Consider the following 16563-nt stretch of genomic DNA (forward strand, 5'->3'; position numbering starts at 1 on the left):
TCATCTCTGGGGCTCCAAGCCACCCCAAGACCCAGATTGCGAAACGCTCACAAGATAAAGAAACACGAAAAGACGGGAGGCAGGGATCTGCGAGGGCGGCGGAGACGGCAAGGAGACCGAAGATGTGGCCAGGCCCGGGCGACACCCCTCGAGAGCCACAATGGTTGCGCCCCGTGACGTGTAGGGCTCATTCACAAAAGGGTTATAAAAGCGGTGGCTGCGGCGCCTACTACTCCCAACCGCATCGGCAGCGAGCAGCTAAGGAGCTGAGACTGAGCTGGCGGCGGCGCAGCGAGCGAGCAGCAACAGCGCTCCTACCTAGCTCTGCCGCACAGCTCCTACCTACCTGCCTCCTTCCCTCAGCCCCTCGCCCGGCTTTGACTACCCGCGATCATGATGTTCTCTGGCTTCAACGCCGACTACGAGGCGTCATCCTCCCGCTGCAGCAGCGCCTCCCCGGCCGGGGACAGCCTCTCCTACTACCACTCACCGGCCGACTCCTTCTCCAGTATGGGCTCTCCCGTCAATGCGCAGGTGAGGCTGGCTTCGCGCTGCCGCGGGGCCCGGGGCTCCGGGGTCGGGGCTCGGGGTCACCGGGGAGGAGAAACCGGGGAGGGACGGCTCAGGAAGACGAATCGAGGAGCCCTTTCGCCGGCGGGGAGGGAGGCTTGCCCCGGCCAGAGCAGCCCTACCTTCGGATTCCCGAACTTGTCCGGAGCGCACGGAAGCTTGTCATAAGAACTGGTTCTCCTTTCCCGCGGCAGGCTCATTCTGAGCTGCCCCCGGCCCGCCCTCCCTGACTGATCTCTGACATTAGCTGGGACAAAAGTGTCCCAAGCAAAGACTCGCCAACTAGAGTCCGGCGCCTCTGGGGAGGCGGCAAAAAGCGGCAATCTCCCCTCCCCTCGCAGCCTGGAGCAAGGAGGAGGGGTGGGGTGAAGCAGGCGGGTGTGTAAGGCAGTTTCATTGATAAAAAGCGAGTTCATTCAGGAGACTCCGGAGCGGCGCCTGCGTCAGCGCAGACGTCAGAGATATTTATAACAAACCCCCTTTCAAGAGAGTGATGCTGAAGGGATAACGGGAACGCAGCAGCAGGATGGAGGAAAAAGGCACTGCGCTGCGGAATTCTTGGGAAGAAAGGGGGAAACCTTTCATCCAGGATGAGGGGCATGTAAAAAAACCTGAGCAGTCCATGGCAGAACGGTTTCTCCTCCCTCTCTCCCTGCTGCATGCGGCACTGGGAACTCTGCTCACCCCACCTGCGTCCAGAATCTGCTCACTCACGTCAGCTTTCTCCTTCTGTTTCATTCTAGGACTTCTGCACCGATCTGGCCGTCTCCAGTGCCAACTTCATCCCAACAGTGACAGCCATCTCGACCAGCCCGGACCTGCAGTGGCTAGTGCAGCCCACCCTGGTCTCCTCCGTGGCCCCATCCCAGACCAGAGCCCCCCACCCTTATGGAGTCCCCACCCCCTCGGCTGGGGCTTACTCCAGGGCTGGGGTCATGAAGACCATGAGCGGAGGCAGAGCTCAGAGCATTGGCAGGAGGGGCAAGGTGGAACAGGTGAGTTCTCAGCACCTTCCCTGGGGTGGGCGTAGTGTGGCTTCAGCACTGGTGGAGGTGGGGAGCCCAGCGGACAGGGTGAAGCCATTGATGGAAATGACTAGATATCCTGAACAGGGAGCCCTGGCTCCAAGCCCTTTCCATCCCAAGTTAGGCTCTGATAGTCCCACTCTAAGAAATACCCTAATGTGTAGTTTCTTCCCTAATAGGTTCCTGTCTGATGTTTTCAGTCTGGGCTCTTCTTTGGCTCTTGCTGAGGTTCTTATTTTAAATGCAAGTCACACCCAGCTTGCAACTGCAGGTTAGAATGGCTTCACAGAAGAGGTGTTAGGAGCTGGGAAGATGCAGGAGCCAGTGTCACTGGGATGGGTGAATGGAGCTGATGGCAGACACTGATACTGAATGCTGTTCTTCCCACCCGCCCCCCACCCAGTTGTCCCCAGAAGAAGAGGAGAAAAGGAGAATCCGAAGGGAAAGGAATAAGATGGCTGCAGCCAAATGCCGGAACCGGAGGAGGGAGCTGACTGACACACTCCAAGCGGTAGGTAGATCCCATGGCTCATTTCTTTTCAAAACTTAAGGGGAAAGTTGGAGATTGGACATAAGGGAGCAGCGTCCTTGAGTAAGATCGTGTCTTATGCTTTGTTTTGTCCTCTCTATCCAGGAAACAGACCAACTAGAAGATGAGAAGTCTGCTTTGCAGACTGAGATTGCCAACCTGCTAAAGGAGAAGGAAAAACTAGAGTTCATCTTGGCGGCTCACCGACCTGCCTGCAAGATCCCTGATGACATGGGCTTCCCAGAAGAAATGTCTGTGGCTTCCCTTGATCTGAGTGGGGGCCTGCCTGAAGCCGCCACCCCCGAATCTGAGGAGGCCTTCACCCTACCCCTCCTTAATGACCCTGAGCCCAAGCCCTCAGTGGAGCCCGTCAAGAGCATCAGCAGCATGGAGCTGAAGGCTGAGCCCTTTGATGACTTCCTGTTCCCAGCATCGTCCAGGCCCAGCGGCTCTGAGACCGCCCGCTCTGTGCCAGACATGGACCTGTCTGGTTCCTTCTATGCAGCAGACTGGGAGCCCCTGCACGGTGGCTCCCTGGGGATGGGCCCCATGGCCACAGAGCTGGAACCCCTGTGTACCCCGGTGGTCACCTGTACACCCAGCTGCACTACTTACACGTCTTCCTTTGTCTTCACCTACCCTGAGGCTGACTCCTTCCCCAGCTGTGCGGCTGCCCACCGCAAGGGCAGCAGCAGCAACGAGCCCTCCTCTGACTCGCTCAGCTCACCCACGCTCCTGGCCCTGTGAGCAGGCAGAGAGGGGAGGCAGCAGGCACGCACGTGCCACTGCTCGAGCCGGTGCATTACAGAGAGGAGGAACACGTCTTCCCTCGAGGGTTCCCATAGACCTAGGGAGGACCTTATCTGTGCGTGAAACACACCAGGCTGTGGGCCTCAAGGACTTGACAGCATCCATGTGTGGACTCAAGTCCTTACCTCTTCCGGAGATGTAGCAAAACGCATGGAGTGTGTATTGTTCCCAGTGACACATCTGAGAGCTGGTAGTTAGTAGCATGTTGAGCCAGGCCTGGGTCTGTGTCTCTTTTCTCTTTCTCTTTAGTCTTCTCATAGCATTAACTAATCTATTGGGGTTTGTTTTGGAATTAACCTGGTGCTGGATATTTTCAAATTGTATCTAGTGCAGCTGATTTTAACAATAACTACTGTGTTCCTGGCAATTGTGTGTTCTGATTAGCAATGACCAATATTAAACTAAGAAAAGATATGACTTTATTTTCTGGTAGATAGAAATAAATAGCTATATCCATGTACTGTAGTTTTTCTTCAACATCAATGTTCATTGTAACGTTACTGATCATGCATTGTTGAGGTGGTCTGAATGTTCTGACATTAACAGTTTTCCATGAAAACGTTTTATTGTGTTTTTAATTTATTTATTAAGATGGATTCTCAGATATTTATATTTTTATTTTATTTTTTTCTACCTTGAAGTCTTTTGACATGTGGAAAGTGAATCTGAATGAAAAATTTAAGCATTGTTTGCTTATTGTTCAAAGACATTGTCAATAAAAGCATTTAAGTTGAATGCGACCAACCTCGTGCTCTTTTCATTCTGGAAGTTTTGTAAGATTCCGGAAGGTATCATTGGAGACCAGTTTGTCAAGAAGGGTAGCTCCTGGAGGGGACACACCCCTCTGTCTGATCCCTTATCAAAAAGAGAGAAACTCTGGAGCTGACGTTGGAAAATTGTACAAACGCGTGTCTTCACCCTGCAGTGCTGAGTCTCCCCTTAGAGATTCTCGGAATGGGAAACTGCTTTGTAACAGCTTTTGTGAGAACACGTCTTCCTTTTTCTGTTTTAAAAGTCAAAGAGGGTCATGTTTAAGTCTAGTTGTGCTAATACTAAATGTCTTGGTCTTCTAGGAATCCTTTTAGCAAACAATTAAGCTTTGCACGAAACACTTTAACTTTTTGCCACAAAATCATGTGAAGGTTACTCCCTCCTTAAAGGAGAGCAAATTGAACGGTTAGAATGATGACTTTCTCAATATTCCACTATTGGGATTGGAATCTTAACTTCATTCTTTACCCTATCCATCAGGCTGAACTGCCTCTTAACACTTGGTTTAAAAAAAAAAAAAGTTTTCAGACTTCCCTGGCAGTCCAGTGGTTAAGACTCTGCCCTTCCAATGCAGGGGGCGGGGGTTTGATCCCTGGTCCGGAAACTAAGATCCCACATGCCTCGTAGTGTGGCCAAAAAAAGAAAAAAAGAAAATGAAAAAGTTTTCACCTGGTTAGGAAAAAAAATAAGCCCACAACTTTTCAGTCCTTAACTCTTCAGTCCTTAACTCAAACAGACATACATTTAGTTGTATTCTTTTTATTCTCAGAAAGAAAGGAGGCGGGTTCTCATCCCTATCCATTTGTAATACATGCATTGTAATTTCTGAAGTTTCTTTAACATATGCCTGACATTCACTGGGGGAAGAAAAAGCTGGCTCTGAGAATTCGAGAGATCTCAAACAGTACAAACAATGGTCGATCGTTCGGTAAATAAAAAGTTACATGATAGCTCGAGAAGCAGAAGTCAACATGACTGAATACGCTTTAACTTAGAAACTTTATCACCTTAATGAAGAACATGACCTTTGTCTGGGACACCTCTGGTGATGGGGTGCTTCCATGCACAGGTACCAACCGCAGAGAGAGGAGGTGGCGTCCTTCCTCCACTGCTCTCTGCTATCATGTGGGCACCAAGCTCGGAAGCCAGAGCCCAGGTTTGCACCCGTGCCAGGTGGAAGAGGAGCTTCAGGGCCAGCCTCCTAATGCTTTGGTGATAGTAAAAATCACTGGGTGGTTATGGGATGTCATACTCAGCCAAGTTGAAAGTTTTAATTTAAAATGACAGTTCCATTGAGGGTGGTGTTCACACCTATGATCTCCCAGCTCCTCACATAATAACTGACCTTTGAAAGCAACTTGCTTTAGGCTCTTAAGAGCACTGATCTCTCACACATCACTTGCATATTATTTTTGCCTGTCGGGCAATCATGAAAATGGTCTTAGACTCCCTGTTTGCTGTCCAGAGGGTAAATTTTCTGTAGCCTTTAGATAGGACCTAAACTGGATACAGAATTACTGTAACTAACACCTAGATCTGAAGTAACAAGAAGATATCTGAAGGAAACCAGCTGGATCCCCTACATGTACCGTAATAACAACACATGGAAGCAGATTTCTCAGATGGGGAAGGGAAGCTAAACCTCTAGCCCTGGACACTGAACTCCTGGAGACCTGACTAATGGCTTCGGTCAGTCCCATGCTGATTAGAGAGAGGCTTGCTTTTCACTTGACAGCCCTGACCTCTGCCTGCACGCAGACCCTTCTAGTTCACCATAGCCCAGCTGAGACCAGGCTGCTCCATCAACAAGCCTGCATTAAAGGTCCAGGAGAGGGCCTTGCACACAGAGAATCTCTTTAACAGGCTTCTCAGAGGACCTATAGGGTCCGCCATTGGGTTGACATCCCACCAAGCTCTCTGCCCACCATTCTCATGGGATCAAGAGAAGAAAGGAATTCCCTCTCTTTCTAGCTAAAGGAGCTCCTTCCAAATCCTCTTTTCCTGGCTCAGGATTCAACAACTCCCATGCATGATGGACATTGGGAATGTCAACTTCCTTTTGGGAAAGACTCTATCGCTACCCACACGATATGGCCTTACACTGGTCTCAACAAAATGACTATCTCAGGGCACCATCGTTCACTGATACAAAAGACACTCATATAATAGCAAGAGATGGAAATAAGGATGCAAGGGGGTCATTTCTTTATGGGGAGAATGTCTAATTTGTTCGTTAATGGATCCCCAGACCTGGCTTAGTGCCTGGCACGTAGTACAGGGTTAACAAATATTTGCTGGGTGGATAAGTGAATAAATTCTGCACTATTTCCACGAGCAGAAATATATTCCACACATACTCTCTCAATTCTCCTATTCCAGGCCCTGTTATGATATTAAGCAATGGGGATTTCATATCTTTTATGTCTGGCTTCAAACATATACCCCAGTTCCATCTTTGGCTCCTGGAATTCCTCTGCTGCCTCCCTGGATTACTTCTGCCAATTCAACTTCAAAGTGAATGCACTGCCTTTGTGCTTCCAGCTCCAAATTAATTTTAGATGGAAAAAGGGTAGAAGAAAAGAGAATTATCTTTATATAATAGTGGATTGTAGACTCTGCATCATCTTTGCACATCCCTGCATCTTGTGTAATTCTCAAAATTAAAGGGTAGCATTTAACAATTTGTTCTAATAACAGTAATTTTGTATCAACAGCAACTTTCCATGCATGAAAGAAAGTAAATCAATTATGCTATCTTTAATTAACAGACAAAGTAGAGACAGAGGCAAAGTAAAAGTTTTCAGATGACTCTAAGGAAATCAGCTGAAGTTTTTATGTTTTTCAAGTAAAAAAAAACATCAAAAACAAAAATTCAGTCTTTCAGCTGTGTGTAAGACTTCCTCCAGACACAGAATAATCATATTCCTCACAAAATAAATGAGATATGAGCATCACTTGAATGCTGAATCTCAGAGCATTTTAAGCTGTGCTGTTTTATAAATATTAAAGAGCTCACTCTTGACTCCTCTCCACCACCATCTCCTGTCCTTCCGTGGACACCACTCTGCTCACTGAACCTTCCTTCCATGCCTGACACATAGCATGCATGTCCCTGCTGCAGGACCTTTGCACTTGCTGTCCCTCTGCCTGGGCTTCTTTTCCCAGGCTGGCTGCTTCCTGTTGGTCAGGACTCAGCTCAAAGAACATCCCCTCCAAGAAGCCTTCCCAGGTCATTCTATCACTCGCTGCAACACCTTACATATGTTTCCTTTCCCTTTTTAACAAATTTCTACCCTTCACCACTGCCTGTAAGTTCCACGTGAACAGGGACCTTTTCTGTCTTGATCACCTCTCTAGCCCCAAGGACTACTAGGGACTCAAATGCTTGTTAAATGAATGGAGATGGATGAATGAATGAAGGTGGATTAAATTGACAAAAACATCTAAAGGGAGATAACTAGAACTTAACAGTGGAGGTGAGCTGTGTTCTTCATAGATTTCTTCCTGAGTGAAAGAGCAAGGCTTCTTGTTTTTAAAAAAAATTCTTGTCAAGAGTTCTACAATATTAAGGCGACGAACTAGCTGGCTTGGGAAGGAATTTTGAGGGGTACCCCAAAATACAAGTGTGCTGCAGGTCAGTGACACTTCTAGGCTTATTACAAATTGAGAAATTTATTTCAATACCAAATGAAGAGTAGATGCATATGTAAATTTAAGTATCATCATCTTCCAGGAAACAAACAAAAGAATGTTTTTCACTCTCATTGATATAAAATAAAATTTTCAGACTATCCCACAAATGCATTTGAGTTTTGGATCCTTGCACTTGGTGTGCTAAATTATAAAACTTACAATTTATTCTGCATGAGAAGAGAAGAATAGGGTTAGCGGCTATCACGATCATTACCAATATCAATATCATGATCACTATCATCATTTACAAGAATATGCCCAGACCTGGGCAAAAGCAGATGGGAATAAAGTGTATTGCCTCCTGATGAATGAGTTCAAAGTCCCTGAAGGGTGCTGGCGTAATAGAGGTCCACCTTGCACTCAGGTGAATGCAACAGAAGCATAAACTGGCTTAGCTGTAACGCAATTCATTTCAAAGGCTCCACACACCGATCCACGGGCTGATCTAAGCTGCCTTTCCTTTGCTCTTCTCGAGCACTGTTCAACTGCCCAAGAGACCAAAGATCAGAAAGGGCTCTGGCTGTTGTCCCAAGGAGGCTGCCTGTCCTGGTGCATCAGATCTTCTTAACTAATAAACTGTTTTAACTTTCAGCTCAAACTGACATGGTGCTGAGGTTTGGTTCATTCAGGTGATGAGAATAAGAACCCGGAGGGGTTTGAGCATCAGCTACATTAGAAGCAGCTACATGTAGGAAGGGGACGCTGCTGAAGCGAGTGGAGCAAAATGCAGCACCTCCAACATAAGGGTAAATGGCACAGGCCCCAGTTGCTCCCATGTTCACTTTGGGGAGCAATTTGTGGTCAGAGCTACAGAAACAGTGATTCGTTTTCAGGCTTTTTAGTCAATCTTGAGACTGTCATTGCAGCTAAACTTATCAAAGAAAAATGATAAATTAATCTGGATTCGAGGAATTGGATCCCATAGAGCAGAGTGGTTCAGAGCATGGACTCAGCTTTGAATCCTGGCTCCTTGACCTTGTGCAGTTTACCTCTCCTCTCTGCACCTTAGTTTCCTCATCTGTGAAAGGGAGATAATAATTGTATCCACCTCTGGGGTTGTTGTGAGCATTAAATAAGTTAGTCTGGAACTTATTACAGTACCTGGGCACACAGGAGTATTATAGAAGGGTGAGCTATTATTTATTGCTTTATAATTTAGGGAGATGGGGGTCAAGGGAGAAAATATATATCCTCTGGAGCAAGCATGGACTTCATCTCATTCAATAAAAAGTTTCCAGGGGGCTTCCCTGGTGGCACAGTGGTTAAGAATCTGCCTGCCAATGCAGGGGACACAGGTTCGAGCCCTGGTCTGGGAAGATCCCACATGCCGTGGAGCAACTAAGCCCGTGCACCACAACTACTGAGCCTACGCTCTAGAGCCCACGTGCCACAACCACTCAGCCTGCGTGCTGCAACTACTGAAGCCCATGCGCCTAGAGCCCGTGCTCCGCAACAAGAGAAGCCACCACAATGAGAAGCCTGCACACCACAAGGTAGAGTAGCCCTCCCGTTCGCCGCAACTAGAGAAAGCCCACGCGCAGCAATGAGGACCCAACACAGCCAAAAAAAAAAAAAAAAAAAACTTTCCAGGGAATTCCCTGGTGGTCCAGTGGTAAGACTCCATGCTCCCAGTTCAGGGGGCCTGGGCTCGATCCCTGATCCGGGAACTAGATCCCACATGCATGCCGCAACCAAGAAGTCTGCATGCCTCAACAAAGGTCCCGCGTGCTGCAACTAAGACTTGTCACAGCCAAAATAAATAATAAACAAATAAATGTTAAACAAAAAAAGTTTCTGGGTGTCTACTCCGTATCAGGTGCTGGATTCAGATGCAAAGGAGGCACAGGCTGGAGTTCCTGGCCTGGAAAGGGAGAAAGACACATAAACGTACTACACACACTGTAGCAATGAAAACTGACAAGAGACGTGCAGGGGTTATGAGAAGGAGGGAGTGATGAACTCTACCTGGGGGAGTCTCTGGGAAGGTGACCGCTGAGCTGGGCTTCAAAGATGGATGGAATTTGCTAGATGAGCAAGTGGCAGAGGGAGGATTCCAGGAGGCAGAGGGATATACGCTGTAAAGGCACAGACCCAGAAGACAACACAGTTAGTTTTGCCAGACTATAAAATGCAGGGCTGGGGGAAGAGTGGGTGGGAGATGTAAACTATAGAGCATCATATAAGTACAGTTGATTTCATTTACATCAATATTGCCACATCAAAGTGGAGGGGGCTGGAGACACAGGTCAAGAAGAGGTAACTGTGGCCAGATCATGAAGAGCCTGGTATTTACTTAGTTCAGTTGTGTGTAGGTTGAACCCAGACAGTGGTGGTGGGAACAGGGAGGGAACAAGAGGTAATTAGCAGGTAGGACTGTTGGGACTTGGTGACTGAGTGGATGTGGGAGGTGAGGGAGAGGCAGGAATCCAAGCTCACTCCCAGCTGTATCAGGCTTGACCCACAAGGAGGCTTGTGGGTCCCCCAGTGACTTTGTGACTCTAGGAAGAAGAGCAGGTTTGGGGGATAAGAAGGTAAGTCCTGTGTTGGACACATTGAGCTCAAGATACCTGTGGAATAATGGGGTGGGGAGGGGATGTAGGCGGTTGGAATTACATGGTAGAGGTTCTATAATGTCAATTTATAGAGCTTGTCTGGAGGCATGTGGTCGGGATAGAACCTAGGATATAATATTGATAATGGTCAGCATTTCACATGTGCTTGCTACGTTCCAGGCTGTGCCATGTACTTTACAGGCAACACTAAATCGGAGACCAGATTTGCTTTGCTAATCATTTTGCCTCTAGCAACTAGCACATAATGGGCACACAGTAATTGTTTTGTTGAATGGATACTCTCATTTAGTCCTCACCACAAACCTATGAGGCAGATACAATTAGGATCCTCATTTTACCAATAGGAAGATGATCTAGGAAAAGTTGAGTTAACCGAGGTCACACAACTGCTAAGTAGCAGATCTGAGATTTGAAATCAGCTCTTTGTGACTCTAAAGTCCAAAGTGTTTAACTGCTTTGCTAGAATGTTAAATCTGCCCCTAAATATGTACTTCTATGACCTAGGGTGACACTCTAACCCCTCTGAGACTGTTTCCGCTACCAAATCAGGAGTGGGTTTCAAAAATCTCAAACCACCCCTACAGCTTCAAAACATTGATGACATCAGATGACGACTGTGGCAGTGCATTGAAGAGGCCCACACCACATCATTTAGGGTAGAAGGTCTGAGCAGCATATGCAGTGCTACAGTGGGACACCAAGCAAGTGCTAGGTACAGGCAAAGAGGGTGGATTAGTGTTCTGCTTCTGTATAACAAGTCACAACAAATCAAGCAGCTTAAAACCACACGTATTCATTATCTCACAGTCTCTGTGGGTCAGGAGTCCAGGCACAGCCTAGTTCAGTCCTCTGTTCAAGGTCTCACAAGGTTGCAATCAAGGTGTCAGACAAGCTCATTCTCAGCTGGATTGCTTGAATGGGAAACAATCTGCTTCTGAGCTCATCCGGGTTGTGGGCCGGAGGCCACCCTCAGGTCCTAGAGGCTGCTCATAGCTCCTTGCCCTGAGAGCTTCCTCAACATGGCTGCTCACTTCCTCAAGCCCAGCAGGAAAACCTACTAGTGTGTGCTAGCAAGATGGAGATATATATATATGTACATACCACAACATAATCTAGGGGTGACATCCCATTACCTTTGCCACATATTCTGTTGCTTAGAAGCAAGCCTCAGGTTCTACCTCAAGGGGAGGGAATCACACAAATTCCCAACATGGACACCAGGAGGCAGGAATTACTGGGGATCACACTAGGGTCTGTCAACCACAAAACACACACAATGTGTGTCATCCACATTACCTGCTGAGAATTTAAAAGTAATAATAAAACCAGTTCAACTTGGTCTGCTTTTTAATTAACACCGTGAACTGGCAATTCTAGACACCATCAGTGACAAAATACTCTTTCCTGAAAAAATCTTTTGTTGTTTTAAGTTCTAAACAGTTGCTGGGATTACTGTTGAGTTTTCTTTTTTAAATACATGTATTTATTTTTGGCTGCGTTGGGTGGGCTTTCTCTAGTTGCGGAGAGTGGGAACTACTCTTCGTTGCAGTGCACGGGCTTCTCAGTGTGGTGGGTTCTCTTGTGGAGCACGGGCTCTAGGCACGCGGGCTTCAGTAGTTGTCGCACGTGGGCTCAGTAGCTGTGGCTCACGGGCTCTAGAGCACAGGCTCAGTAGTTGTGGTGCACAGGCTTAGTTGCTCCGTGGCATGTGGGATCTTCCTGGAGCAGGACTCAAGCCCGTGTCCCCTGCATTGGCAGGCGGATTCTTAACCACTGCGCCACCAGGGAAGTCTGGAAAATTATTTTAAAGTTATTTATTTTAAAACTAAAAAAAGAATAAAGAAAAAACCCATTACATCATCAGTAGTATAATTTAGTAGTTGACTAAACTACTAACCCACTGTTGTGTTGCTTAGGAATAAAAATTAACAGCTGGGCTTCCCTGGTGGCGCAGTGATTGAGTCCGCCTGCCGATGCAGGGGACGCGGGTTCGTGCCCGGTCTGCGAGGATGCCACATGCCGCGGAGCGGCTGGGCCCGTGAGCCATGGCTGCTTGGCCTGTGCGTCCGGAGCCTGTGCTCCGCAACAGGAGAGGCCACAACAGTGAGAGGCCCACGTACCGCCAAAGAAAAAAAAAAAAATTAACAGCTAGCACTAATTGAGGTTCACAATGCGCTAGACACTGTTCCAAACACACACACACACACACACACACACACACACATTTATATTAACTCATGAATCCAGGTAAGTCCTGCTATTACCCTTATTTTATAGATAATATAGTCCGGGGGCACAGAAGACTGTGATCTGCTCAAGATCAGCCAACTAGAGTGGCGGAGCTGGAATTTGAGTCCGGGTAGTGCGGTCCCAATGTGTGAATTCTTAGACACCAGTAAGGAAAAACAAAGAAACACCAATATCCCCAACAACCTTGCAGGCTGAGGAAGCCCTTCAAAAAGGACAGGAAGGCTTCTTTCCATCCAGGAGGGCTTCTTTCTGTTCCTGACCTGCCCCTGCTGGATCCTGGGCTGAGGGAGAGCCGGCTTCCCAAGGACCTGTCAGAGGGGGTGCTCTCTCGGCGTCCCTTCTCCGCCCTCGGAGCACCCTCGCCGCGCCCCTGCCTTCCTCTGCCAAGCCCAGGTTTCTCCCGGCCCTTCCCAGCTTCCGGCCCTTTGCTTCAGGCCAGGTCGCTAGGTCGGGCCGCGCCAGGAGCTCGCAATTCCTCTATTTACTGTTTGGTTTCCATGGTGAGACGTAGGTGCCGTCAGCGCCTCCCGTCATCGGCCCAGCACCTCGGCCCCCACCCGGCGCCGTGACGTCTGCCCGCTGCTTCCGCTCTGCCCATATTTGGCTCAGCCACGGCGCCGCCCGTCTGGACGAGGCTAGGAGCCGGACTCCCGCCTTCCCCCGCCCTCTGTCCCCGGCCACGCCCCCGTGGGGCTGCCGCGGGCCGCTCGGTTCCACGCGACCCCAGACCCATCCCCGACACCCGAGCGGAGGCGAGGGGCAGGGGCGATAGGGACCCCGAGGGAAGGTGTGGATGACTGATGGATGAACTCTGGGGTCCCAAACATTTGTCTCGTTGAGGCTGTAGCCAAGATTTGGGCTGTTTCGTTTGTTTGGGGTGGGAGAGCTGGGATCACGATTTTCTCACTCTGTGCCCGAAATCATGGAAACAGCCATCCTTCGCCTCACTGTTTTACATTTTATAGGCTTGAACTTAAAATTCTCGTCCATGGCGCAGTGAAAAGCTTTGAAGGCCGAGGTTCTGGGATCAGTGTTGCCCCTTGGGGGATAAGTGACCTTGGGAAGGTCACTTCCCTTTACCTAGCCTGGTAAAATGAACTTCGGGGGTGGGGCTCTGTGTCGTCAGGCTTGTGAGGGGAGATCGTCCATCACCTTTTAGTTACAGGCGTTGGCGGGGGGGAGCGGCGCATTACATAATTGGAATATCAGTGAAGTTCTTTGAGGACCCCTACAATTCTGACCTCCATAGTAACTGGATTTGTGCGTCTCTTTGCGCCTTGCTCGTATTAGGCGCTTAATTAACTGTTGCTAACTGATTATTGAGTGAATCCCAGGCAAATTACTTTCAGATTTCACCTTCATAAATCCAGACCCCCGCAATTCCTCTTACAGGCGGAACGAGGAATATTGCGGCGATAGTTAATAATCGCGCAGTAGGGTTGCTGATGTAAAGCGATTTGCAGATGTAAAGGGCAATAAACATTCCTGGGAGGAATCCAGCGAGATTCCAGAAGTCTCGGAGGGAGCCGTGGGTGTGCGCCGCCCGGCCATGAGGGCGGGGGTGGGGCGGGCAGTGCCGCAGTGGCTACTGCCGGGGAGCCGACTGCAGGGGTGGGGTCGACTCTTGAGGCTGCTTGGTCGCGGCTACCGCCCTCCACCCTCAACCCGCACCCATTCCCCCAGTTCCTCTGGCCAAAGGAGTGTGTGTTTTTCAGAATTTCAGAGCTAGAACGCACATCAGGTACGATTGCTCTAATTCAGCCTTTCAATTTTACAAATGGAACGAAGGCTCAGGTTCACTCCTGCAAGTTGCACAGCTAGTCAGAGACAGATAAAAGCCAACATGTCTGGCTTCAAACTGGTGTCCCTTCCACCTCCCCTGTAGCCCCCTCAGCTCTTGTGGCTTCAGGTTGCCTGGCTCAGATGGTGGAATGTACAGTAAAGCTAAATATTGACTTCAGGGCTCCTCTAAAGGGTGCCAGTGGCATGCCTACTGCCCCATACAGCCCACAGCATGACACCAGGGCCTGGGGTGATGGCCAGGAGGGTCATACTCCCCAAACCACAAGAGTTCCTCATTCCAGTGGCTGGAATGGCTACCCTTGTCCAGAGAGCCCGAATTGGCTGTCTTGAAACCAGTCTTAAACTAGCAGTTGATTATTTTTCATAGTTACCCAAGCCTCCCATTAACTTTTCTCAGTCAAGACGACAGCAGAAGGCATGAGTAGCCTGAACCCATGGAGACCCCTTTTCTGCTCATTGGAAGGTCTTTTCATGGTACAAAGAGGTTAGATCCTGTGAGGGAATGCCTCTTTAATGTCTCTCTCTCTCTCTCTTCCCTTTCTGTTTACCCAACTTCCTCTTACATTCTATATTCTATTTCCTCCCTGACTGTAGGCAGCTAAGACTGAGAAGACTGGTGCCCACCGCGTGCCCAGGGCCGTTCCAACCTGCTGATTTGAGGAGGAGTCTGGGATCCTTCACCTTTCTCGCTGGATCGATTGTACTTGGAGCACTAGCGACAGAAGTAGCAGCTCTGCCGCCTGGTGGACATTTGAGGCAGAGCACCCTTCTTCAATTCCAGAAGCAGCATCACGGCTAGGGGAAGAGATTTTCTTTGTTCACTGATGGAAATAGCAAAACTTGGCAGAAAAAATAATCCCAGTTTTTTCTCTCTTTAGTTTTTTTCTGAGGATCTGAGTGATTTGGATGCAGAAAACACTTCTGTTGTTTCTCTCACCCGGACTGCTTTTTTTCCTTCTGCCAAGTTTTTTTATCTCCATCAGAGTGAACAAGGTTTCCTTGCCCCTTCTCTCAAACCCTATTTCAAATTCCAACTCCTTCATAACAACTTTTCTGACTCCTCTCCTGTATATCTTATGAAATACAGCTGTGCACAGACCCAGCACACAGAGCACAGCTTACATGCTGTCTTTTATTTATTTTATTTATTTTTATTTTTGGCTGTGTCGGGTCTTTGTTGCTGTGCGCGGGCTTTCTCTAATTGCGGCGAGCGTGGGCTACTCTTCATTGTGGAGCATGGGCTTCTCATTGCGGTGGCTTCTCTTGTTGCAGAGCACGGGCTCTAGGCACATGGGCTTCAGTAGTTGTGGCACGTGGGCTCAGTAGTTGTGGCTCGCTGGTTGTAGAGTGCAGGCTCAGTAGTTGTGGTGCACGGGCTTAGTTGCTCCGTGGCATGTGGGATCTTCCCGGACCAGGGCTCGAACCCGTGTCTCCTGCATTGGCAGGCAGATTCTTAACCACCGCACCACCAGGGAAGTCCTACATGCTGTCTTTACTGTTGTTTCCTTGAGAGTTGAGGCCAGGTCCTGGGTGTCTTTTGTGTTCATAGATGCCCAGCACAGGGCTGGGGACAAAACCTGCTCTCAAGCCCTTGCTGATTAATTGATTAATTAATTTATTAATTTCTCCAAAAGCAACTCCAAGCCTTTGCTTTGATAAACCTTCCTCTCAGTTCTTTGGAAATCTAGATAATGATCTAATCAAAGACAGCCTTGCACAAGAAATAGTTTCACAAAGCAGTTTCACAAGAGGACACCACCACCACCCAGAGAGGGATGAGGAAGTGTGGATTCTCCCTGAAGATGAGGAGGGTGGTGACATAGGAAAGTCAGAGGACAAAGAACTAGGAGAGGGGAGGCCTCTGCTCCTGGGATCGGAGAGGCAGCACACCATCTAGAGCTGGGTTTCTGTCCAGACCCCACCACTTGCTGTGTGGCCTTAGGCAAGTTTACTCTGTTCTCTGTGCCTCAGTTTTCTCATCTGTAAAAAGAACTACTCACCTCCTAGGGATATGAGGAGGATAAATTGAGCTGATATATGCAAAGTGCAAGAACAGTGCCGGGCACATAGTGAAATACAGTAGTAGGTTGACCTGTTTTCCAACGTAGCTGTTCTATAAATGGAATGGGGGAAGGTTATAAGATCTCTTTGCTCCCTTCTGCACCGACCTTCCTGGGCAGTGCATGAGCTATGTGGTCGTGCAGGTCTGGGTGGATTCCTGTCTCTGTTACTAGTTGTTTGACCTTGGGCAGATCACTCTACTTCTTGGAGCCTCAGTTTTCTCATCTGTGAAGTGAAGATAACTGTGTCTACTTCCAAAGACTGCGGGTACATTACATGATTATAAAAAGCCTGGCATATCAGGAGTTTAATAAACAGAAACTATAATAATATAGTTATAATATATATAATATAATAATAATAATATATATTATATAATATAGTTATCGTTATCTATGAGAGGAGCCACATCTAAAGGAGAAGAGAGTCTCCGAAATCTTTGAGGTTTCAAGAAAGATTGAACGTTCTGAGTAGCAAT

The 16563-nt window shown here is 48.3% G+C and overlaps 1 protein-coding gene across 1 annotated transcript; it reads left to right on the forward strand.

Moving 5' to 3' along the window:
• The first annotated feature begins 227 nt into the window (after positions 1-227).
• On the forward strand, positions 228-3674 carry FOS (Fos proto-oncogene, AP-1 transcription factor subunit). The gene is made up of 4 exons (XM_032623943.1): positions 228-534; positions 1314-1565; positions 1999-2106; positions 2230-3674. The coding sequence occupies exons 1-4, from the start codon at positions 394-396 to the stop codon at positions 2869-2871; spliced, it is 1143 nt and encodes a 380-aa protein (XP_032479834.1). The 5' UTR covers positions 228-393; the 3' UTR covers positions 2872-3674.
• The last annotated feature ends 12889 nt before the right edge of the window (positions 3675-16563 follow it).

This window comes from Phocoena sinus, chromosome 2 (genome assembly GCF_008692025.1).
Source record: "Phocoena sinus isolate mPhoSin1 chromosome 2, mPhoSin1.pri, whole genome shotgun sequence".
NCBI lineage: Eukaryota > Metazoa > Chordata > Mammalia > Artiodactyla > Phocoenidae > Phocoena > Phocoena sinus.